Below are 26,572 nucleotides of genomic sequence, written 5' to 3'. Positions count from 1 at the left end.
ATGCTCAAGAGTTTTGCAGTCTGGAGTTTTGTTTTTGATGCATCAGCTTTGAGTTTCTTAAAGGATTGTGTGCCTACATCCAGATTTGTGTGCAAACAAAGGAGAAAAGCTGTAATTCAACAGATAACGGGTGTTGTGCAGCATGCAGTGCAATGTCTAGAACAAATCAGCTCATCTTTCATTCAAAATAGTTTATTGCTATCATGCAGGAGTGCCATAAAAGTCTAGACCATCACAGAAGATGCAAAATTATCATTTTCTCTGTACAAATATACTGTTGTATTCATAAATAGAAGCCCAAAATAAAGAGAAAGAAAAGATAGGGAGGGGAGTAAAGAGCGTAAGCTGCACCACTCTTTGAACCCAATATAGGTTTCATTACAGCAGTTGACATGCATCAACATTACAGTGCATTATACTGGGAGCGGACAGACAGACACACACACTCAGTCACACATACAGTCACACGTTCTGATGGCATAATCCACTTACTGCTCTGTCGTGCAAAAGAGGTACAAATGACACTTTAAAAAAGTACCAGTAGGAAATTGATATATATATTTTTTAAACTGGTTTCTAAAGTAAAATATTTAAACATGTCTTTACATCCAAACCACCTGTTACATTATGAGGCTGGGGGAGGCCGACTGTGTCTTTTGCAGCACTTTTTGGTTGTTCATTAGTCAGGAACGCCCTAAATGTCCCTTCTACTTTAGTAATCACCTACAACTACTGATGCATAGTTCTGTGCTCATATGAAGCCGTCATATTAAAACTGGCACCGTGTTCTCTGTGGTGGTAATCGGAGTACTTATCTGTAACAAATGTAAACATACTGCACTGAGGACACCGTTTCAATAACCCTTAGACATTCAGCGTGTAAACCAGGATATACATTACGGACTGTATATTCATCAAGTGGTTTTGTGTTCTGAGTAAAAGGGGCTCAAACACACTACAAACACAAAGGCCTCTGACAGAAATAGCGATTTGGCACTTTAACATGATTGGTCTTCTGCTTCCATTACTTGTTGAGCTAAATCTTCCGTAAAAAGGCGGATTACAAAGTGGTTACATCTTGAAATCTTATACAGAGCAAAGTACCTTTGCCTTATAACTATAGCCCTTACCAGCACCCATCTCTCACTGACAAACTGCTGTGAAGTTTTTATTTTCCACCTAAATATACATTAACACAGAAACAAGAAGACTGAGGATAGCAGGAGACAAAATCCAAGATAAACTTGCAAGTTTATGATCAGTGGAAAGTGTTGGATCTCGGTTATCCAATGTCCTGTTTTTTAAGAGCATAATCTTCAAAAACAAAACATAGTTGAGTACTTGAATAAAAATGTTTAAAGTTCTTTGATAAATATGTTGCTTTATATGGTATTTACGGCACACTTTCAAAGTGTACCCTCTTTTTTTTTTTATTAAATACACAGAAAAAACTTATTTTCCACGCTGTCTGTTATGTTCAACATTTTCATAATTATGTGTTTGGTAACATTTCCTCCTTATAAGGAATGGATACCTACATAAGCGAGAATCTTAAAACACTTGTTTAACTTGTTGCCATTGTTTTAAAGCAAAGCACTTCTCTCTCTCACCCTCTCATGCTCACATGCACTCAACAATATTTCTTAGAATAAAGCAAAAGGTTTGATGCTGCAATTTAATGGGTCATTGAGTGTTTTTGTGGGGAGATAAATCATTTGTATACAATTTTTTAACCAAATATTTTTTAAATCCAACCAAGTAGCTACAATTGCTGTGTTCAAATGTCATTTTTTTTGACAGTGAACTGAGTCACCAATATAGTAGTCCGAGCCTCTGAATGTGTCATTTGCTCTATCAAGAAGAAGACAACAAAAGACAGAAAAACTTGTAACCTTCAATAAAAACAAAGTACGCAGTGAAAAAAGGGAGTGTGCATTCACTTTGGATTTGTAGGCTAGGTGGTTAGGTAGTAATAAAAGAAACATCAAGTGTTGACTAAGCAGGTTAACGACAAGAACCAAGCAAACACTAAGAGCATTCGAATATCAGTCAAACAAAAGTGAAGACATGCAAAAATGTTATAGATCGTAGAACAAGAAAGAAAAAACCAACTGGGAGACACATTTCCCTTTGAGACTGGCACAATTTCCTGCAGAATAAATAATACTTTACATTCCAATATACAAACCTACCCATTCCCCACATATTCAACATTGACCAAAGAAGCAGATAAAACTGAACAGCTGGTTGCTCCTACAGTCCAGTTTCTCAGAATAGGTGTCGTACCTACAAATAGACGCAAAGGCAACAACTTGTGCCATCATTTCACCATTAAAGAACCCCAAAACCTTTTTTCAAAAACAGACCAGAGGAATACAGTCAAACAGCTTTGACAGCCAGTAGTTCATATAGCCCTTATTTCCTCTGTTTCTTAAAGATCTTGAAGGTGTGTTTCTTGCGGCTGGCAGTGGAATCTGTGTCTTCTCCTGTTGAGCCACTGTCCTCCTCCAGAGGGCTCTTCTTGGAGGACAGCTGCGGGATGCGGGTGCTGCCCTTTAGCCCAACGGCCCCTGGCTGCCCTCCTCCAGTAGGTGACGGCGTGTCAGGTTCAGTGGAATTGGGGCTGAGGGAGCGGGACGACTCTGACAGGCTGTTGATCTCTCCCAGGCTGGGCGACTTCTCCATGCCGTATACGTTCTTCATGAGTATGGGGCTGTCGGGGCTGACCTCTGTAGGACTGATCTCATGAAGGCGGTTCCCTCCGTTGGGGGTGTGAGCATGCAGTGAGATGGCGTCATCCGCACGACCGGAGAGGCCGTGCATGAGAGAGGTGGGCTTGATTAGGTGGCCTTTGGAGCTGAAGGCAGCTAGACGATCACCAACTTGTGAGAGGGACAGGGAGGAGTCGGAGTCAGAGCGATTTAGGTCCCTGTGACGGGGGAAAAAAAAAAAAACAAGTCTGAGGAAACAAGAAAAATAGAAATAAATCAAGATAGTTTAAAGTTGAAGCACTGCATGCTGGGGTTAATCTACACTATGCCTGCAAAAGCCATGGACACGCTGGGCACAGCCTGGACACTGGAACTCCACACTTGTTAGTCGAGCAGGCTAAGAACACCGGGAACACAGGTTGAGAAACAGCGAATGCAAAGTTTCCGTGATGCCGCATCAGGTGCAATGTCGTGAAAGCATAACAAACTAAAATGGACTTGAAGAGAAGAAAATGATGTACAGACGAAGGTATCTATGCAACGATACCTTTGTTAAAAAAAGGAAATGACAGCAGGTTGAAAAAAAACAAAAAAACACCCTCGCACATGCGGTGTGTATGGAAAACTGGAAAAAAGTACCCAAAGCTGTCGCTGCATGAGGAGTGTGCTTTGGAGACATCTGAGGAGGTGAAATCAGGAATGGGATCCATGGGCTGGAAAGAAGCATGAAATAAATGGGAGGAATGAGGGGCAACCTTAGCGCTGGGTAAGCAGGAGGAAGAGGAGGACAAAGAGGACAGGGACTGAGGGCTTAGGCTGGAGGCACAGATGATGGAGGGGTGCGACACAGCCGAGAAAAGAGGAGGCAGAGGGAGACACTCGAGCTGCCCGAACGACTGGCTGCGGGACTGTCTGAGGGTAGCCCTAGACCTGGACGGGTATGGGGTTCCCTCGCCCTGCTGTCCAGCCAACAGGCAGCTCTCTACCAACCTCTGAGAGCCCATGGCCAGCTGGGGGTCAATGTGGCGTTGGCGCAGGGACATCATACTGGGAGCTGTGGGCACAAGACAACAGCATTATCAACAACCAACAATCAGGAAATAAAGTGTGACGGACAGGGGGATTAGTGGAAAGATACTCAGGTGCTGGGATACATTTCTCTTAACTACTTTAACTGACTTAAAACTATGAATCTTATTAAGTCTCAGTCAAATCACATTTACTAATTTAGCCTGTAAACCACGTGAAAAAATCCCAGCGCTCCTGTTTTATCTCTCCTCTTAAAAAGGAAATAATTTCAAACATAAGGACAAAACGGTGATTGGGTTACCAACTACCATAAATATATTAGCCCATTTTCAATAAAAGTAAGTGACAAATCACTCGGGGAAGAAAGCAGGGTGCACTGGGTCGTGACAAGATTTAGAGGAGAGAGTAAATGTGGCAAGCAAGCAACTTCTAAGGAGAGGTCAAGGGTGGTCATGATGAACGCAGCATGGAGTAGTTTTTCCCTTTCAGCTGTGTCCATCTGCAGCACATTGTCTGATTAAAAAGGTATTATAACTGTGTGGCTTTGAGTCAAGGAGAGAGAGACGGGGATGTCAAACTAAGGGCTGAACTGGGGCATGGATAAATGGCCAACCAGGATATTTCCACATGGGCTGACAGTCTGAACCCACGGACCACAGGTCACTGGCTCGCCGTTCCAACAGTCGGGTGCCATCTGTAGTTTGGCCAATGAGACAGCAGTGGAAGCCAAGTGCCAGAGAGGTGGTGGAGGGGAGAGAGGGGAGTGAAATAGGGAGTGCAATTAATGTTGATTAAAAGACTTACTCACTATTGCAGCCGGAGCTTTTGCCTGCAGTTAGTCAAACCCGAACCTAATGTGTGTCAAGTTGAATGTAGAGCCCATAACAAGATGAGGGCAAAGAATTATGATCAGAGTTTTGCTGCTTTTCTCAATGAGATACAAATGTGTGAGATTTGTTTACACCAGAATACTGTCATGAAAATAAGAGTAGTTTTGTCTCATATTCAACCTAAATAAGAATTTAAATTGAGCACTGATGGCCTGTAAAATGTTTCCTTTGGCTGCAGCTGTTTGACCAAAAGCAGATTCAAAAAAAGTCTGTAGCACATATCAGGACACCACCACTACAAATACGTCAGCACAAGGACTTGTTCTCATTAAGAAGTATATTTTTCTTGACAGTTAAATTTCCAGAGGAAAGTCACAGGAGTCTTCAGTCTCCATAATCGAGTCAAGTAAAACACGTTTGTCCAGAATGAGAACAATTAACAAAAAAGGCATTCATCTGGAATTGTGTGTAAAATAACAAGACAATTGTGTGAATTTACATGATACACATTATACAAATGTAAAACAACACAATCAATCACAGACAAGTGACCCTCACTACCTACAACACCAGGGAGGCCACAAGGACAAATTCAGGTAAATGTAGCTTGAAAGGTCCAAATTCTCATGTGGGCTGATTTTTGGATTTGCCCAGCAGGGTCTTGGAGGGTTTAGAAGTTCGTTTGATACTCCCCACAGAACTGCCGACAGATTCGGATGAACCCTTACATTGCAGAGTTCCAGGCACGATATCCTCGTCCATGTCGTCCATATCGTCAGACATGATGAAGTGCTGAGGTGTAGCTCTGCCGCCCATGAAGGTGGGGTCGAGGTTGAGGGATGAGGCCAGAGAAGGGAGACCTGGGTTGTTGACGATGGTAAAACCTGTGAGGATCTCGATCTGCTGCCAGCGATGGAGCCTCTCCCGCAGAGCAGCCGTCACCTCACCCAGGGCTTGTCTATGAAAGATGATGAGAAAGTAGAAGAAGAAATGAGAAATAAAGAGAAATGAGTCAAAGAGGAGAAACTAATTATTAACACTGTATGAAGTTCCAAATCTGAAGTAAGCAGAGGACTGGCTTTATTTCTCTTGGGGAAATTGGGTGATATTTAACCTTGTGCTGCTCAGTGTTTTTAATTTAGTCAGGAACATGTATTAATGTAATTTTCACCCCAATCGCTGGTTATATTTAAAGTAGCAATTATCCTCTTATTTTCAGAAAAAGTTGTCCTGTAACTTAATTCAAATTACTGAGAAGCACAGAGAATATCTAATTTCCTTATCCCCTTGTGATGTTAATCCTGTCTGAGTGAGGCCAAAAATCTGTTATTTTAAATAGAGAATGAAAATGCTGCTTAAAAAAGTTTTCTAAAATTCGGTAATATGTATACCACCAGTACAATTTCAGACTTACTTTGCTGCCAGTATTTTGTGATCCACATCATCCAGGGAGGAGCTGTGAGCCACATGGAAGGTCCCGAAGAGAGTGTTCCTCTTTTTCTTTATCTTCTCTGCCTGTGAAAGCAGATGACCAAACATTTATCTCTGCTTGTTTCACAAGGCCATGATTGGGATTTCTTAATGAGGCTGCTTCAGTGTTGGGGAGTAGTGAACTACATGTCATTAAACTAGGAGTTTGACTAAACATTGCAGTTGCTTGCTGTTAGTTTAGCTATGTTCATATTTGCAAAGCAATTCAAGTAGTTAACTACTCCCTGGAATGGTATGGCATGGATGACATTCCCCTTATGGTTTTGGCATGCTTACTCCTTCTTTGGCCACCAGGAGTTGCCGTTCAGCATTTTGTTTCTTGATGTTGTAGTACTGCACTTCCACCTCGTGGGTGAGCTGCAGCCACTTCTGGAGAGACTCTGGAGGGGACCAGCTACTCCGTGACTCCAACTCTTTCTCTGCTTTCTTCAACGCCATGCGAACCTGCGACACATGTCAAACATTAGGAGACAAATGAACACATAAAAATAGAACACATCGAGAAAATGATTTCCTTAATTGCTGTAAACTGTCACACAGTTTGATAAAAACCCACATGATGTGTAAATTCCACAATGTCTGAAATTCAAATACAACTTAAAACCATGTTTATAGTTGAGGACAGTGTGACGCCTTGGTCACATGACCTGCCTTTCAAAGTCATCAGATCAACCTATTCCCAACAACACTTTGTCTTTCTGTAATTGTGAAAAAGTTGTTGTGGTTTGCAGACCACATGACTGATCAACGACATGGAGTCGCCGGGGGAATATCCGACAAGTTTGTCTCCTCTCCAAAGTACATTTTGTTACAAAAACACTTGTTTGAAGTGACACAGGAAATGATGCAATACTGACATAATGAAAATGTATCTGCCTGCTAGTATTGTGATTCAGCAAGGACAAAGAGGTTGCAAATACTGAAAAGCTTGTCATGTATTCTGATACAAACTAGGACTCTCTGCTCTCACTGGCTGCAGCTCGTTACATGGCTCCTTGACCCGTCCCTGACATGACCGGATATTTGGCCTGCTTGTTATCTTATGGGCGTCTGGGAGTCATTGGCTACACAGCTCACACATGGTGATCTAGCGCTGATTTGTCCTGTAGTGTGAACTCAACAGAAGTGTGTGTGTGTGTGTGTGAAAGCAAGAGGCGACAGGCCTCGCCACAGACAACATAAAACTCAAAGCGTATACAGAATCTGAAAGCTTTGCATGTTTCCTATTTAAGACCGTTTCTGAATGAAGAAAAAAACTGTGACCAAAGTGGCTGAATTAGATCACTGTGATAGTCCTTCAAACAATTACTCATGTGTTCTGCTTACTTGTGTGGGCTGTGTTGTGCTCTTCCTGCCAAATTCCTAATGGACAAAGACTTCAGTGGGTGTATTTATACTATAGCCAGTGTGAATCTGATGGACCTAAGCATACTGAGCAGTTGTCACCTCACAAGTTCATTAACACCATTTGCTCCATCTTTAAATCACATGAATCATTTTGCAGGTACCTGTTCCAGCTCTTCTTCAGCGTACTTCTGGCGACTCAGTTCATTCTCTGTGCCTTCACGTAGCTCCCTCAGTCGTTGGGCCTCCTGCTTGGCTGCGTTGATCTCATCCCTCAGCTTCTGCTCTAGGTTCACCTTCTCCACTTCGACAGTACGGTGCTCCTCTTGGGCGATCTGCAGCCTGAGAAGGAACAAAGGTTGAATCAACATGTCCACCCCCTTGGACTTCAGTCGTACATACTGTGACCTGTTTACTGTCATCATGAAAGACTAATATAATAAAATGATTACCTCTATAGCTAACACTTCCACATATCTCTGTATCATCATGTGGCTGAACATTATTTCTGGCCTACATGATTCAAAAAACATTTTAATAAAATAAGTCCCGTGATTTCATGGAACTTGCCTGGCTGCTGCTAAAAACTGCAGAAAGTCCAATTGAGGGCCTTTGTGGACTAGAAGAATTGTGCTTTTAGCCTCTCCTCACACACAGACTTCCCATCAGTGCGCCCAAAAGGTGCGCAAGTCTCTAGGAGCGGTGAAGTCCGTACATTTGGATTCAGCCAAAGAGATACGATTATTTCTAATTTAAATTTGTCTAAAAGTGAGACATCAGTGGCTGCTTCATACGGTAAAACAAATACATATAACATAGTAGGTAACGGTGTCATTTTCTGTGGCTAGGAATGACGTGTACGCATGTGAGGGCCATGTATGTGTGGAATTCAGGACTTGCATCAGCCAAGCATGACCGGAAACAATGGCTAACATATAGAAAGGGAACAGTTATGGTCAGCTGCTAGGCAGCTCACAATAAACTGACATCAGAGAGAGCAGAGCCAAGAATGGGAACAGCTGCCAGAGTGTAACTCTAGAAGAGTACAGTGTTGCACCCAACACTCCTGTAGGATCCAGAACATGTGTGTTCGTACGTGGGATATTTTTAGACTAGCCTCTTAAACAAAGTCTACTTTTAAAAGAGGGGCTTGTCACCCATGACATAATTATTTGTTCTTAGAAATTATTTTAGGATACTGTAATCTGCTGAATTCCCATGTCCAAATATGCTGAACTGAGGCTTATGATACAACAAAAACATCCTGTTTTAGCCTCTAGACATTGAAGGGCAGGAAGCAGTACTGTATTTCAGTCACTAGGGAGAAGCACTGTCCTTCTGTCAGGCAAAACACAACATCAGAAAGAGCAGAGAAATGAAAGGTGATCCACAGAGCCAGCTATGGAAAATGTGGGTGGTGGGCAGTCCCGCTATTGCTTTCGGCCCTGACCTCTACCATTCTCTAGCTAAGATTCGAAAGCACCGACAGAGCTGCAATGCCCAGAGAGAAGACGCCAAATGCTGTTTCATCTGACCTGCATTGCAGAGCTCACAGGATGCAGACCGTGTCCCTGCAGACTTTACAAGAGAAGGTAAATTATACTCCAAAAGTTTTTGTACACTCATATTATCTTACTGGCCTCATTCATTTTGTGTGGAAGGGAAACTAACTTCCTAATGCCCATCACATGTCTTCGTCCTTGTCGCCAGACCTTTCCCAGGATGTCTGTCTGCACACGACACCCGAGACCAAATGTAGGTGTATTAGCGCTAGCGGCGACATGCTAAGCAGTCGTGCTTAACACCATCTCCCACCAGTGAGGCAGAGGCTGGGTCAAACAGTTTTGTAAAAAGGCACCCAGGAAATCCAGCTCCAGTCAAAACCTCCTCCCGCTGTCTCCCAACAGGGAAGCCACGCCTGGGCCAGGCTACTTGATACCACCACAGGATCTGCTTGAAGGTATGGAAAGAGAGCAGCTGGTAGCAGGGATCAGGAAGAAAAGGCACGGCTACAGACAGAGGACATACCTCTCTCTCTCCCCCAGCTTCAAAAACATCCACTAGTCTCTTGTTGCTAGTCACACTGACCTACAAAATGATACAATATCCCTTCCTATAACCAAAGTGCTTTGCTGTCCTGGCTGAAACACATTTAGGGGGGTTTGATTTAGAGCAGTTTAATGTTTAACAAATTAAATGCCTGAGAATCTGAGTCAACTGCTTTGGGCAGAGGACACACATGCTAGTCTGACTGATTTCTGCTCAACAGTCTTGACAATCCACTGCAAATCCTCTGTATAATGAAAAGTCATTCCAAAATCATTATGCTTTATGGATCATTTTCTACTTTATGAGACACAGACACAAGACACTTAGTTTGCGTGTCCTTTCTCTGAGCTCTTACCCACCACAGATCAGATTTAAATGGTGTTGCACAACAGTACTGAATTGTCGATAAATTAGACTGTAGGGCTGAATGAATATAACAAAGTCTGCACTAGTCAAGGTGAAGCAGCACAGCACTGTCTCAAACAAGCCACATACAAGGTTTTACAATCAGCTATGGTAAATTTGGGTATCTGCAGAATAGGGCTGTGCAATATGACAATAAAAATGATCATGCGTCATCATATTATGCGCTTTTGTTATTTTACTGTGTTGCAAATAACTTTAAAGCCGTATTTTCCCTCATTTGGACGATACCTTGTGTTCTTCTGCACAACATGGATGCAGGCAGAATATTTGCATGAATGCAAAACAAACTACATGGAGGGAGTACATGACACAGAACAGGGACATTTCCAATTTTGTCACACTAGTTCCATTCAAACCATGCTGTTTGGCACAGATTATCTAACAATGTGAGGGGTTTACAGATCCAGTCTTAAGCCTCCTGAACTGCTCACAGACTGACCGGGACCGCGCCGTTAAAATCAAACATGTTTGATATTTACAAATTAAAATCTGATTGATTACAACAGTGCCCTCTGGAGCAGCTGACGGTTCTGCCAAGCAACGATAAAAGTTCTATCCCTTGAGGCTAACAGTAACTAGGATACTACTGTTGACAGAAAATCTCACCTCCACATCTCACTGAAGAATAGAAAACCTGTGTTGACTGTGTCTCCCCACTCCTCCAGACTCAATTAACTTTCTACTTTTGTTTTTTATTCTCCCTGTAACGCGTTACCTATCTTTTTATGTCTGCTTACCCATGAGATCAAGCGAGATGGATCACGTGTGAGCCCAGCTTCAGTCTGCAGAGCCAAGGAGCCAGAGCGCTACAGCCATGCCCCTGCTGCTGCAGCATAGCGTTCGCTGTTTTTCCAAATGTATTTATATTGAATGTGTCATGTGTCCAAATTTGAAAAAATGTGAAAAAGAAGAAAATGTGCCATATCGTAATTTGCATCATTATCTGTACCTGAAATGACCTGTGTCGGGATATGAGAGTTTCACACAGCCCTACTGCAGAACATATGAATCATGTCTGCACCTGTGGGCCTTTAAGATTTACCCAAAGCTCTGTGGTTTAATCTGCACAAGAGGAATGAGTGCAAGCAATTAGTTGAAGCAAGAAATGAAATGTCGGAGCCGAATTCAAAGTTGGCAGTGGCAGGTGTGTTTTCACAGCTGATCAAACTATAAAGCCACAGAGGCAACACACACGCTGACCTGGCAGTCTATCAGAGGAACGGAGTTTGACCTCAATGGTTTGTCCCCACTGGAGCAGTCAATAGCTCTTATGGTTGGCATTCAACAGGCGAATCCCACAATACTTTCCATTACCTTATTGTACCGCTCCAATGAAGAAATACACCCCATATACATCACAGAAAACATGCATACACAGAAGTCATGACGGACAAGCGACAGTGCAAGAGAAAGCTGTCACTCTTTAGAAAACTAGAACCAAAGGCTGACAAACAACAAGAAACCAACCTAAGTCTTGTGGTTTTGGTCTATTTGATGATCATCAAAGAATATCGACTCAAGTTTCAAAAACATGCGTCTCCAAAACAGCCAGCTGATACAAAGAGCAACTTATGTGGGTACTAAGGGTAGTAAAATCAAAGTTTTGTTGCCTACAACAAATCATCTCCCCTTGATTAATCACCACAAGCATCAAGACAGGAATGTCAAGCAGTCATGTGTCAACACCCGTCACTGCTCTGTACTCTGGCCAGCAAACATGACAGACTATTGCTGGTATTTAATCTAACAAAACAAAACATGGCATCCCCAGAGATTAAACACTTTCCAATTCAGCTTCTACTTTGGCTTTTCTTTACCATCGGTCTCAGAAAGGTAGCAGGGTCTGCCAAGTATAAACTATGAAATCATTTGTTTATGTTTGTTTATTTTGTTTATTCAGGCATAAAAAAAATCTTCTGATTAAAATGTCTACCCATTATTAAAGGTGCAGGTGTAGTTTTGGGGAAAACTGCAAGGCTCAGAGGTCGTCCAATCATTCATTTTTGGGACAAATCTACCAAACATTCAAAACATCAGCACTGGTTCATTTCCTGCAGTAAAGCAAGGCAAGATGCCCAGGGGGAGGTGTAGCAGGTAAGAAACCACCTCCAAATCCCTGAACTCCAACACTGTAAACATGCAGAGGCAAACCTAACTGTATGATCACACACAAGGCCTGAAAAGAATACTGACTGCTAAAATGAGAAATAAGGCATCTCCTTACCAACAGAGTCTGTATAACTGCAGTAAAATGCTACCAACAATATGAAATAGCAATCCTGTCATATCCATATCTATGACTTTGGTCAACATTGCTCAAAGCAAAGTTTGCTGCCTTTATCCATACAGTTGAGAATAAAGTTTGAAATGGATTGACCACCAACCTAAAATGCATTTCTACTTTGGTGTTTGGTTTCTTTCCTTTCAAAAGTCTGCGTGGAAATGTACTTTAAAGTGCATACTGACTGGAAACATTGCACATTTCAGTTAGCTTTAAAAATGCAATGCTGTGTTGCAGCTGACTATTCACTCAGATGCCGAAGCTTCGAACTAAACATGGCCTAGTGCGTTAAAAATGACACCTCCTAATTGGCACATTGTAGAGAGTTGTCAAACTGGCTTGAATTCCAACTGTTCAAACAGCCCATCCGAACTCACTGACGTTTTTGTTGTGTCCATGTGTGAGAAAAATGTATAAAAAGGAGGTAATGGCTGTTTTTAGGACTCAAACTTTAACCGTTAGTCGGTAAGAATATTCTTTGTTGGTAGTAATCAATTTTACACATTTAAGTTCAAAGTGGAATATTGCAGCATCAGGGAAAGAGAACAACGTCTGAGGTTTTATCCCTATTCAGTAAATGTTTGAGGCTAACACTCAATAATTTAGGATGTGTAACTCACGCAACTCAAATCATGTTAGCAGCAACACTGGCTGATGTTAGTTTTAAGGGTGATACTTCATTATCAAAATAGTCTTGAGCTTGAAGTCATGTTCAAAGCTGCCTTTGCATTTCTTTGATGTTCAAAAGATCTAATTTAAAGTTTGTTTTATGTGGAAATGGAAAATGGATGATGTGTGCACAATACAGTACTTGCAGAATACAATAGTCTGTTGTGTGGGTGGTGGGAAAAACCCTCACTTCTGTTGCAGGTCATGCAGACTCTGTTCAGCTCTCTGCAGGCCCTCCAGGTCTTTCATCATCTTCTTCATGTGGTCCTTAGAGTAGCGGTTCTGGATGTAGGCAAACCAGCAGCCACCCATGCCTATGACTATTGACACGACCAGCATGAAGTCCTTCAAGTGGTTATGTCTATTCACTAAGAGAGAGAAAAAACAATGAAGACAGGTCACACAAGGTAAAAACAAAAATCACTAGATAGACCAATACAATGAGCCAGGCGACATATATCAAAACCCTAACATTAAGCTGCGTCATAAGACCAAGCTTCACATAGATGTGGTGTGAAGCTTGTGATGGAACATAGCCCAGTCATACTGCAAGTGTTGTGGGGTGACACTTATAGGACAGTCAGTAGCACAAGTACAGGTTGCGGTGAGGGGCTGAGTGCAGAAGACCACGATAAAGCCAGCTTAACACGGACTATTTCAGTCAGGTAACCAATGCTAACATACGTGCACAGAAAACCAAACCACAGCAACTCTAACGTTTTGGTTCACATGAGGTGCTATCGATCAAATCCTAGCAGCTATTTTTCTGAATAACTAAAAATGAGTCATGGTCATTCATTTCTATTAAAAGCCACAGCAGCTAAAAAAGCAGCCATCTCGTTTGTAAGAAGCCTAACATTAGATTCACTTTCAAGTTGAACTTTTGGAAAGGCCATCTTAAATTGGATCTAGAATCAAATTTGGGTTTAATAAAGGTTTCATTTGACGACTCAGAAGAGCACTGTCATGCAGCGGTAGACAAACAGCCTGAGTTTCAGCCTTGCACGCAACAAGATGAGGCAAGTTTTTCTTGCAAAACCTGCAAACGGGTGAGCGGGAAAGAGATGTCAAAAACATGACCTCTACTTCCTGGAATGAGACAAAAAGGAAGTAAAATTAGGAGAGAAAGACAATGCAGACTTGTATCTCTTTAGATAAGATCAGCAGCATATGACACCTAAAGTTAATGTTCTTTATGATGTCTTCCTGCACCACTGGCTGCCAATGACACAGAGCCAAGTCAAATAACACTGTGAATCCAAACAATTTCACCCCACAGCACACATCTCTCTTCACATGAGCCCTCTGTATGGTAACAGGCACATCACCAAGTCTTGAGCTTGTGTTAAATCTGTTAGGAGAACTGTATATATTCCTGTAGACTTGCTTATAAAGTCCAGAACAAACACAGGTTCATCAGAGTCAAGGAACTTGGACCAGCTGTGCTTGCTATTGTGTTAAAGTATGTCAAGGACGTGAGAAACAGAAAAACTACAGGACACTGCGCCAGTATCTTCTCAATTCTGCTGGATACAGAAAAACAATATATAGTAGAGCACAATTAATTTATCAATTCTGAATATTCAAAACTGTTTTGATTTTTTTTTGCATTTCTCGATACACCAGAACCGCGTTTTTTCTCAACAGTAAGTTGGCACATGCATAACTACAGCCCCACCTACTCCAAAAGTAAATGAACTCAGATTCTGTTGTGCTTAACACATAGTACACAAGCCTTGTTACATTAATCATTTAATAAGAATCTAAAATTGTATGCCCCCTTTTGTGTCAGTTTTTCGCTGGGGTATCAAATATTGATATTTTTCAAGGTATTGTATGGAAGTTAGCAATTCCAGTATTGTGCAGCCCAAATGTCTAGGCTTCAGCTGCATTTGATAGGCTGGCATACACAGATAATTACCCCTTAACCACCAAGTGCTCAACTCCCAAATTGAGGTCATGATATTTAATCATGTGCTAAATTTGTCTTGGGTGTACATTGTGACTGAGCACGTATGCTTAACAGGAAGTGTATTATCTCTAAGATAATATAAAATCATTTCCCTAATGAGTGCCCATGGTACTCTTTACTGCCCTGTCAACACTATCTGTCTTGAACAGGAAACCCAGTTTGCACTGCTGACATTATTATGTAAGGAGTAATTGACTTAGACCTGAGTAAACAACACATTCACTGCCTTTCACATACAAAAACAAGACAGCATGAAGTGACATTTAATTAACCACAAAACTATTAATACTGCAGCCTAAATGTGCCTGAGTTAATTATTATACAACTGCCCACCAGATTAGGACAAACCTATTGTGAGATGTGTCTTAAAATGCTGCTGCTATACATCAATCTGACTACTAGTAGGACTCTTTGAGAGGCTGTCAAAGCCAGACAGCGCTTACTAATGTCTTCCTCAGGGTGCGACTCTGGCAAAACACATCCACAATGGCACATGCCAGACACAGACCTCCACACTTCCTTTAGATGCAAAAGCCTGCTTTCTAAGAAGGTTCATTACATGCTTTCTTCATGCTTACTAAAGAAGTAACACTTAGCTGCTCTCTGCTTGCAAGTATGCATCCTTGCACTTCAAAAAGCCAATAATATTTTGTGTAAACTCTTAATATTTGGACACCAACTCCAGAATTTTCCTGACTTTCTAAGCTTAGTAATGCAAAATGTCAGTACTCCGCTGTCACACTCTGGCTAAGCTTTTAACGACAAACGTGTTTTTCAGGAATTTTGGCGGTCAGCCTGGGAACATGTCAACACAGATTACGTAAAAAAAATATAAAGTACTGCCAAGAGGTATGACAGCTGAAACACACCCCATCAATACACCCATCCACCCTGAAGGAGAGACAAAAAGAGAGAGCAGAACCTGAAGGATTAAGATCTGTAGATACAGAAGTGGTGCAGGGACACTTGAGAAGGAGAAGGAGAGGATGAGTGGTGTGTTTATTTGTCTCAGTACGCAGAGGGGTGTGTCTGGAATACAGAGCAGTGTGTCTCACACTCAATTCACTTCCTCCATCCTTGAAACTGATACAGGATTCACCCTAAATACCAAATATGGGCCAACTAAAACAGTCAACAGTGAGTAGATGAGTAACTGACGAAATACATTTTAAAAAAAAGGAAATGACACCTGATGACAACATTTCACAGGGACAAAGTACTGATGGAAAATCAGAGTAGCAGACAACATGGTCAGGATGTTAGTGATGGTGGTAGGCTGTTAATTCACACCATCCTACAGAGGTTTCAGTGTAATATTATAAAAATTCAAGAGAATCAGTTCTGTTTTTTCCTGTGAGGGAGTTCCAGGAAGTGTTGATTTAGTCATTTGGAAGATGTTTTTTGCCTCTCTGGCAACCAGCTTTATTCAAGTGAACTGGTTGGGCGAAAAGATCTGAGCAAGCAATAAACTTTCAACACAATTACAGAGAAAGCAAGGCATATTATTTGGAAGCACAATTACAGATTACTTCCTCCTCGCTTTAGTGAATTATGCAACTAGTTCAACATCAGCCAAGTTTGACTGATATTTCTGGAGATAGTTTTTGAGATATCCTGCTATAATTACATAGCCAAAAATGAGAGGTAATGAAACAGAAACTTCCTTCACATTTCTAGTCAAGGTTTTAAAGTCTCATTGAGGTTTTATGAATGAGAGTACAGAAATTAAAAAAGAAGGTCACGTACTCAGAGGCGCTCCAAACAGTACGGTGTCCAAAGATTTGAGCTGCAACTTTTGCACATGGCTGCGATCCAGAATCTTCAGAATAGAGAGTGTCAGAGTGGTGTTCTTTATGGCCAACCTGAGAGAGAACAGACACACAGTCATAGTGAATGAATAAGGAAGGAAGAGCAAAGGCTGTAATGCGACCCCTAAATAAATCAGATTTAAAACACTAACGGTTATTTGATAGACTCATCATGCTATTTTGACAAATGTGTGGACTGGTTGGTTTTTTATTGAAGCCAAATAGCAGAAGGCTACAATGACTGAAATAAAACTGACACTGACTGATCAGAAGAGGAAATGTAATGCCTTATAGAGTGGGTAATGTGAGTGGGTTTTAATACCTGGAACCAAATAGGTTGCATCAATTATTTGTACAATAAACTAGGTTATATGAAGCGTACTTTTATCCACAGATTGTGGTATAGACTATGTTATGCATGGCTGAAATAAACAGAGGAGAAGAAGTCGAGTTTGTGAACTGTAAACAAAACCAGTTGATCGCCAACCACCAATAAAACTCAATTTAGAGGTTATGAGGTTTCTTTAGAGAAGAAACAAAACCAGTCCTGTGGGCATTAGTCCAGGTATAGGAAATATTATGTGAATATCTGGGAAGAGGAGGACCAGGGACAAATGTTTGTCTCTTTGAGTGTAAACAGCTGATCAGTGATGTGAGTTAAATAATCACTACGTCAGAACTTTGCTGAAAAAGATGTTTTCTCCTCCCATTAAGTGCATTAACTCCTTGTTGAAAAAAGCTAAATCATCTCAAGAAAGCATAAAAACTGTTTTGGGGAAATTGAGGAAAGATTTATCTATTTTTTCTAATTATGACTTTTCGAATGAGATATTTCAAAAAGTGCATAAAGAAATAAGTCAATCAAAACACAGCTATTGTTATCTTGTGTAAACTCTGTAGCTTGAGCCTAATAACTTTCATTAAAGTATACCATTTTTATACCATCTAAGTATTTTAATAAAGTAAAAGCTAAGGAGACACATTTTCCATAGATCGAGTACAGTTTTCAGCTTTGAGACGATGATACAGTTATGACATCTCTTACCTTGGCATGGCACTCCCATTAAAATTCATCTTGCGAAATGCTTCCACATATTGTGGCAGTTCCACATAAGTGATGAGCCATTCCACCACCTCATCCACTGTCCAATTATACACTGAGGGGAAGACGAAAAAATAAAACAGTTACAGCACTCATCAATTCTTATTCAATTTATATATGCAATTCAGTACTGATAAGGCTACGTTTCCATTTCATTCAATGCAGTCAGATGTGTTTTCCATTGTTTTGTTCTTATCCAACAAACTTGTTTTGAAATAAAAACAGTGACAATGTGGTTACACAGCCGAGTTTAATCTTTACCAGTGTTTGTTGGTGTTCATTTCAGCTCATTTAAGAACAATGCAGTAAAACACTAATCCTAAACAATCAGAAAGAGGTCATTCAGAAGTTATTCTTGGGGCCTAGCAAGCAGTCAGCTGACCTCAATATAACTGACCATGTGTTTCACTTTAAGTAAAAACAGAAGGCAGAAAACCCAGATGGCTGCAGTAGAAATACTGTCTATCCCATGATCAGCACTTTCTACCTACATGGTTCATCTGAAATGGACATTAAGTCTGAGCCCATTGATCATAGTTGTGTGTTTCATTTAAACCCAACATGCAGAGCTAAGACAACAACACTGTGTCACTATCGTAATGCTTTTAGCTCCACTGTATGTACAGCTTGACACACGATCATATGCTTTCACACTCTGAATGATCTATGAGGTATCCTATGGCATAACATATATCGGCTTGCCAACAGCAATAACTGGGGAAGGAAAATCGGCACCCCAACTCCTGGCAGACAGTCAACAATGTGGGCCGTCTTTGTTAATGTGTTGCTCTCTTCAACAAAAACCCAGCTTCCTGGCTTAAAACCTCCAGAGCACTGTCAAGAAACTGCTATGCAGGGTAAGTCAGCACTACGTGCGAAAAAGGGGGAGAAAGGCAGCCAGTGGAAAGGGTGTGAAGAGACATGAGTGCCAGATACAGCACAGTACATGACAAGTACTCTCAATGAGGACACGATAGCCAAGTTAAACAGATAGGAACAAGGAGGTGAGAGTGAGCGTGTGAATTTAGTGCTGACAGGGTCAAAAGATGTCTCCTGTGCCACTGGCTGCAGCTGATAACCAGGCTGCACTTTGCTTGACAAGCCAGCTGATCAACTGCCGGGCTCCTTTGTTGAGTAAGTGAAAAGGTCAAGCTGGGGTAAAGTGCGACACACACTTTCAGTACAAAGACTCTAATTTACTGGCTATTTAAAACACTGATGTCCAGGCCAACAAAGTCACATGGAGTGGTTTGTTACAAATAACAATTATCAGCACAGTTTCAAACACTCAGTATTGGCGGAGCTTATCAATGTGAAACATAGTGTGCTGAACAAGATTCACAGACTACAACTCTCATAAATACAAACAGAGCTGAAAGAAGGGCCTGTTTGTGCAGTCACAGCCTGCCTTCAGGGGAAAAAGTACCTTCAGATCCCTTCCACGCGTTCCACAAGTCCTCCACACTGATGAACTGGTCATCCCCATGGAAGCTGTTATGCTTGGCCTTGGGGTCATTGTAGTTTAGATCTTCCCTCAGGAACTGAAGGATGACAAGGATGTGTGTAGTGGTTACAGAGAATCTATCCTGCACAACATGATCTTACACAAATTTTACCAATTTTCTATTAGAAAAGTGCATTTTTATCTCCAATGATGCAAGGTACAAGTTGTCCTTTCACCTAAATAGAGAATTAAATACTGTGCCCACGTTAAAACAATAAAGTCATAGTGGAGGTTGAATAAATAAAATGTATGAACAGCAGGAAGACAATGACCACATTTGGTGTTGGAAATTAGCCGTTGAGAGGTTTTGATTTATCATGAGCACTGTGACCCATTTCACTACTGTTGTCTTTATCACCACCATAAAAGAACAAAATGCAATTTGTTTGGCTTGTGTGTGTATTTGCTTTACTCAGTGTGAAAGGAACATAAAATGCTATAAATATCTCAACCATACAAGACCTGAAAAACAATGCCTATTTCTCACAAACTATTTTATGGCGTGGAGCAGCATCATACTTCCTCCTCACTTGCGTTGACAGTTTTTCTACAATATAACACAAGCATGCAAAAAAACCTAGACCGTTATGTTAATGAAAAAACAACAGTGGTACAAATGTGTGAGATGCAAATACTTATTGAAGCTTTTCAATTTTAGCTGGTCACGAGTTATAGCTAACTAATCGGCTGTCATGATGATTGCGTTATGTTCTTGTTATCTTCTTAAAATAATTTAAAAATGCAAAAGCAATAATTCAACATTTTGGGAAATCCACTTATTTATGTTTTTGGTGAGAGTCTTGCCGCAACTTGTCATGTTATCAACATTAAGTAATACCACCTCAAGTCTTACTGTCACTGTGAGGTTGCAACCAGTGGCACATAACTCCAAGTAAAACTTCCAACATTTAATTTTACATTTTGGTTCGTACGAATTCAACAAACAAGACATAACGTGTTAATGAGCTTTACAGATGCTGGTAGACGGACTTGGTTATCCTTGCACAGAGCCAAGCTAGCCTATTTCCGTTTACAGAAGCTAAGCTAACTGGCTGCTGGCTGTAGCCTTATATTTACTGGACAAATACGAGCGTGGTTTAAATCTTGTCATCTAACTCACTGCAACAAAACACATCAGCGCATTTCTGAAAATGCTGAACTTTTCCTTTAAGTATATCTCTATCTCCCTTGCTTCAAGTTGGACATAATAGACATTGTGGTATTTCAGCCAAAGATATTATTTTCTGAACCATCTCTGGGTCTTTTTGGCATCTTGGTATGAAAATAAAAACACTGCATATTATACATGACACACTCTGTATTCCAACCTCGCCCCCAGTGGAGTGGTAGTGGTCAACTACTGGCCACTGGAACCACACTACCGGTTTCCCATTATACTGTAGGCTAACTCAGTCACCAGGATCTTAAAAAACACTCCCACAAAAGCCAACTCATGCAACATGGGTGGAAGACAGTAATAAGTCATGATGCCTTTCTTTCTTGATAGATTTGTGTGGGAGGATTTCACTACAGGGTAGAGAGCTGGTCTCTACTGCAGGTGAAATATCACGCTCCTCAAAACACACTCACTGGAAAATTAGCAGGACCTGTTTCATGTGGCCAGGGCCTGGATCTTATTCCTAAAAGCCAGATGCAGACTTTGATCTTCATAAAGAAATCAACTATCCCCTTTATTTAATTACTGTATGATAACAGGAAGCCGGACTACTGTCTTGAAGTGCACTTAATCGTTTTGAGCTTTTTATTCTTCGGCTCAAAGCCACTACAGATGTTAGAGCTCTCTGAACTGCACTTGATTCTCTGCCTTGGGGGTATTTGCATGCCAAGTGCCTCTTCTAAAAGCAAAGATGACTGCAGCGATGACGCTGCCTCTGCTTTGGTCTTGCCTAAACCACATGTCACGGACTGAATCAGGCTGAAATGAGGCACCAAAGGAGGCCTCCTTAAGGCCACTGCCTGTAGTTTAGACTAGGACTCAGGATGTTAGCTAAATGGACTAGAGGCAGTGTCTTTACGGCACCAGTGATGTCTGAGAAGCAACAGCTTTGACCTTTGATGAGCATGAAATGGCTGCTTTTCTTTTCAATACAAACTGTATACAGCTAACACTACTCTTCATGCACTTCAAAATTACAAAACACATTAAATTACACTAATGACTTCACATCTTTGTTCATTTTGACAATGTGTTTGCACAAATGAAGCAACATCAACGCCTACAACATGCATGCCAGATACAAGCAGACTTAATGTGAATTAGGTTAATTATTTGACAAAAACAACTTAAGAAGGCACCGAAGTGCAAACAGAACAAATCCTCCGGCTACTCCAAGTCAGTTAAGGTCATTACAGGGCTATGATTAACTGATCTTAGCAGGAAATCCTATGACGAGTCAGATGACGGAGGGTTACAATAATGATACATGTAGGCCTCTTCAGACTAAATGAAGACCACTTTTGTGACTGTACCAACCAGACTATCCCCACTTTCACTTTCCCAGCATCAGCTCCTGTTGGTCACTTTTTTCAGGCTGATACTTACCCCATCTGTCTCTGCCACGTCTACATTGCCGTTTGCATCATCGTCCATCTGCTTGTGGATGTTACGGATAGCCTCATAGCTGATAATGCTGTTCTCGTCCTTGCATAGTGGCACATCAATGCGACACAAATCTGATGGAGAAACATATAACATAACATATCAAGATGATGTTAAGAGGGAACTTTGAAAGTCACGGGTCAACATTCACATTTCCTCTACTACTACTACTACTACTACTACTACCACCACAATTATGCAGAACTAAACAAAAACACCAAAAACTTGCTGTTCAAAAGATGTCTGAAGGAAATCCTAGTGATGATCCTTCCTGTTGCTATGTGATAAGACAAAAATCCATAGCATGTTGACGTTCATGTTTTTGGATTCCAACTAATCCTGTGATGGTCACTAAAGTTCATGGCTTTTAACCTTTAGTGCTTTTAACAGGAACGGCAGAATGCAAAGTCCCCGGTTGGATTAACTCGCCCTCTTGCTCTTGTTCAGCTAAGGAATTTTGCAGTTCACTTATCTTCAGACAAAGCCTTGTTTATGTAAGGCTTTCAATGTGGGGATGTTACCAAGAAGAAGCCAGATACCATGACTGTCAGACCTACTGTGTTGACCAAAAACAGGCCACGACACAAGGCGAAACAGCTTTAAACAATTATTTTTAAATCTATTATCCTTTTGGAGTCCCCAGTTCTCATTAATGTGAGAAAACTAGTTTAAATGTTGTTAAGATTCAACTGTATTCGGCATTTTGACTGTCAGGCCTCAATAATGCAGTGTGTAAGGACTCTACAGTGAATTGTAGATAAATGCATGTTTTCATTAAAAAATGATCATGTAATTTTGCAGTGTCTCAGTTATCTGGTGAAGCCCGTCTACCCTCTGTGTTCCCTCTCCTTCCTGAGGGATTAGAAATCCTCTGAAACAGATCAGAGATAATGCTGCACCTCCCGCTGAGAGGAAACCTTGTTTGGCATGAATGCAGACACCCAGGAGTTGTGTGAAAGGGCATGACAGGCTACCTGTAACATGCCAACAGTAAGTTTAAATGTGACTTTTAAGTTAGAGCAGCACATTTGAAGTAAATTCACAAGAACACTGTCCCTGAATCCTTCAGAAGTACATATTTTATTCAAGCCAGTCTTATATAACCTCTATGTTCTATGTGCTGATGCTATCTTACCCCGGACAGTCTTGCTAATTTGTAATTTTTCTATCACAGTGAGGCCTTTTCCTGGTTAAATTAAGTTATATAAGAAGCATATGTCAAACACAGCATGCTTTATTTTACTGCGCTATAACCACAAAAGAAGAAGGTGACAGTGAGGGAGAGGTTGGCCTTGCTCACCCACACGAAGACGTTTACTCTTCCTAGGCTTGGCTTTTGCCAATAAGAATGTGCTGCTGGATTAAAGAATTTTGATTGAACATTTCTGATCAAAAGACTTTATTTTATTTTTTAAATTAAAATCCTTAGTCTGCTTGAGTTGGCAATGAGATGGGTACCTTTTGGTTTAAAACTTTAGTTGAATGAATTTGCAGACTGCTTACATCATCCTTACAACAATATGGAGTACACAAAAATCAAACTCACTTCCCCTTTCACAAATGGCCAAGCTCAGGCTGCATATTGCTCAGTTGATAACGCTTCATCATTAATTACTGTCACCCACACAATAGTGTACTTCCTGCATTTGGTTTGTTTTTTGCTGGCATTCACAGCGTAATGCCCCTTCCCACCGATAAACTTATCCCGCCAATCCATATTTTCTTTATTCCCAGAAGCCCATGTTATGACAGGTTGGCTCAGCAGTTATAGAGAGAAAACAGAAAGTAAACCATGTTGCAGATTAATCTCTGCAAAAGTCACCGTGTCCATGAATGTGAGTTTATAAATGGTTTGTAGCCAGCAAAATGTGCCTTATATTTCTCTGCACAAAACCGCCAAAACCAGAAGTAGGAAGCCCAGATGCACAAACTTCCGCGCTGTGAAAAGTAAATTTTTGAGCCACAGTATGCAAGCATTCAGCTTCAGAGAACCTGCATAGCCACATACCACAAAGGCACTTACTCTCACTCATTCACATGCAGCATGTTAAAACAAAGAGACAGTTACCCTGGTGAAAACCTACCACCTGCAACACTCATACAGCCAACCTGGCTTTCTTTCTCATTTGGCTTGCAAACCTCCGGAGACACAAGATAAGATATTTACATACCAGTCAGGCTGCCTTTTTTAAGAGCTCATGTTACGTAAGTTCATTTAGTGTGCCTGCATCTAGATGAAGAACACGCTCCATAGCTTTGTCACTTTATAACTGCTGTGGTTACTATGTCCTATCGCCATTCAGAATACCTGTCAAGATTTGAAAATCACTGTAGAGAATGAACTCTTTCCCACACTGTGGCCTCTTGGGACTGTTGGGACATGTGGCACATGTCAGTAAAAATGTGCTTCAAGCGCAAAATGTGTGTGAGTAACTTGGACAATGTCGCAACAATTCCTGTTTGACTACTCTGTTCAATAGTGCAAGCAAAGAGCACAACCGAGCAAGTGTGTTGTGTTGGGTGTTTGGCAAGTTGTTGCTCAAGGTATACTGGCTGAAATATTTCCAAATGTAAATATGTACGACAGTTATGCTTTTTGTAAACAGATTGAAATTCTTACACTAGCGCACTATAAAAAAACCTGAGTCATAGTATGTCATAACTGGCTTATACTTTTCTAGAGTCTGGTTTTATAGTTTACAATCTGTTTAGTAGTCTTAAGTTCTGCTTAACAAACAAAACCACTGCCATCATTCATGTGAAATTACTTCATGGACTGAGGAAAGACATTATCACGGTAATAAGGGACCTCTTCTCTTAAGATTTGTAACTCCACAAGAGGAGCTTGTTAAACTCATTTGACATGTTGTGCGAGGCCCATGTTGCCTTTGGCATACATGATACATTAGGTTACATAGATAAGAATATTCTGGGTGACGCAAATTATAAGAAGTGAAAGTCCAAGATGTGAGCATCAACAAAATATGGATAAGTAGTCCTCTGTAGTAATGTGCATTTAACAATTTTATGATTACATAAATGTATTATTGGCCAACTTTTGATTTTATGACTTGTTGTAAATAGTTTAACATCCTATTTTTAGGAGCTCCAGGGTGTGATTGAACATTTTCATTGGTCACACCAGTGCACCTGAAATATAGATAATTCAAGTTGTTGCAATTTCTTGTTGAGTGTGTTAGGATATAAATGAAAAAACAAACAAACAAAAAAAAAATGTATTGTATATGCTTTACTCCTATTTACAATCATTTAAATAATGTGTTTGAAAATTAAGTTAAAATGTGTCGATAGGTACATCCAAATTATGTCCTGGTACACCTAAAGGAAACAATCAGGCGCACCAGTGCAACCATTGTGAAAAGTAAGTCTGGAGCCGTGATTACTGCAGAAACTACTTACGCCCTTCCTCATTCGCTCCACTAACCATTAGATCAATTACCTCGTGTTTAACTTGCAGGCTTGATCTGAGCTGGAGGACAGGGCTTAATGGAGAATGCCAGCCGGACTATTCTCAGCGCAGCTACATATAGTGCCTGCACAAATCACAAAGATGTGGCATGAACACCAATACACTAACTGCCAATCTATAGTGTGTGTCAGCTTTGTGGATAAAATAAGACCATTGAGGATGCTGCAACAAATTAATGCCACGGTTAATGACTCACCTGATACTCCATTTTCAACAACCTGGCTGTCTGGTGTGGGGGAACTTGGTTTGTCAGACCAACTTTCTCCGACGAGACACAAGCAAAATATCCACACGGTCACCAATTTGTTGAACTCCATGACTGGTGTGTACTGGAAAAAAGACACCAGACTCCTTTCAAAATTCTGACAATTTTAGCAGAACGAGAATGCAGTATTTATGTCTGGGTTAGGCACCATTTAAACAATGTGGCTACTTTGTCTCTTAAATCATGTGAGAAAACGGCAGTAGTCGGCTTAGTGAATACGCCAAGAAATACAGTTAGTTACATAAAATATCCCCTGCAGTAACTGCACACACATGCTATCACTTCTCAAGTGTCTCTTCTTCCTGAATGAATGAACGAATACACTCGTTAGCTTGCTAATACCTGGCTTTCGCTAAGGAAGCCCTTAAACCTTAATTTGTCAGTTTAGCTGGGGGCTCTTGACGGCGTGTTTGCAAACACATGTCACTTAAAAGGAGAAAAATAATAAGATTATGAAAAGTGAGAGCAGCCTGGTCCGTCGGCGTCTGGTGGTTGGGTGTCAAGACAAGCCCCGACTAGCTAGCTTAACACCTCGGCTAACTAGGAAATGAAGTGAAATATCCAACAAAGAGGGGGTTAACATTACAGAGCGCTCTCACTCTCGCTTCCGTGTTTTTTTTTTTTAGTTTATGTCGCTGTCGACTTGCTGCATTTTGTACACACGTACATTAGCCACCGTTGGTGTTTAGCTTGACCACAAGACACCGCAAGTCACGCAAGGGGCGTTAATGAGGAGCAACTGTAGTTTTAGCTAGGCTATATGGTCGTGTTAGTTAAATAGCACAAAAATAAAGTTACCTGTCATGTATCAGAGCCGGCAGGTGTGTAGTTTCAGCTCTGTGTTAACATTGCAGCAGACGCCTGGTCACCTGGAGTTGAAGCACAGCGAACTCCACCTCCTGCTAAAAAAAAAGAGGTCTCGGTGTTTCACCCCCGACCGAGACTGAACCGAAAAAGCCGCAGAATGTGGACAGACACTGG

The 26,572-nt window shown here is 41.0% G+C and overlaps 1 protein-coding gene across 4 annotated transcripts; it reads right to left on the bottom strand.

Annotated features, from left to right (window-relative positions):
* Window positions 1–171: 171 nt before the first annotated feature.
* stim1a (stromal interaction molecule 1a) lies at window positions 172–26,572 on the bottom strand. 4 transcript variants are annotated; one of them, XM_084351316.1, is made up of 14 exons: window positions 26,390–26,572; window positions 25,523–25,655; window positions 21,780–21,910; window positions 19,139–19,253; window positions 17,656–17,767; window positions 16,549–16,664; window positions 13,021–13,198; window positions 7,570–7,747; window positions 6,338–6,505; window positions 5,985–6,085; window positions 5,260–5,528; window positions 4,354–4,434; window positions 3,351–3,765; window positions 172–2,929 (listed from the first exon to the last, which is right to left on the bottom strand). In XM_084351316.1, exons 2-14 carry the CDS (start codon window positions 25,641–25,643, stop codon window positions 2,416–2,418), a joined length of 2,499 nt encoding a protein of 832 aa, XP_084207442.1. In that variant the 5' UTR covers window positions 25,644–25,655; window positions 26,390–26,572; the 3' UTR covers window positions 172–2,415. The 4 variants fall into 4 exon arrangements, with proteins under 4 accessions (XP_084207442.1, XP_084207439.1, XP_084207440.1 ...); XM_084351313.1 differs by lacking the exon at window positions 4,354–4,434 and having other exon boundaries at window positions 5,299–5,528; window positions 26,390–26,571; XM_084351314.1 differs by lacking the exon at window positions 4,354–4,434 and having other exon boundaries at window positions 3,702–3,765; window positions 5,299–5,528; window positions 26,390–26,567.

Source organism: Pagrus pagrus (genome assembly GCF_965226575.1).
Source record: "Pagrus pagrus genome assembly, chromosome: 4".
NCBI lineage: Eukaryota > Metazoa > Chordata > Actinopteri > Spariformes > Sparidae > Pagrus > Pagrus pagrus.
Note: the sequence above shows the minus strand (reverse complement) of the source record. Positions and strands in the feature narration are given on the sequence as shown.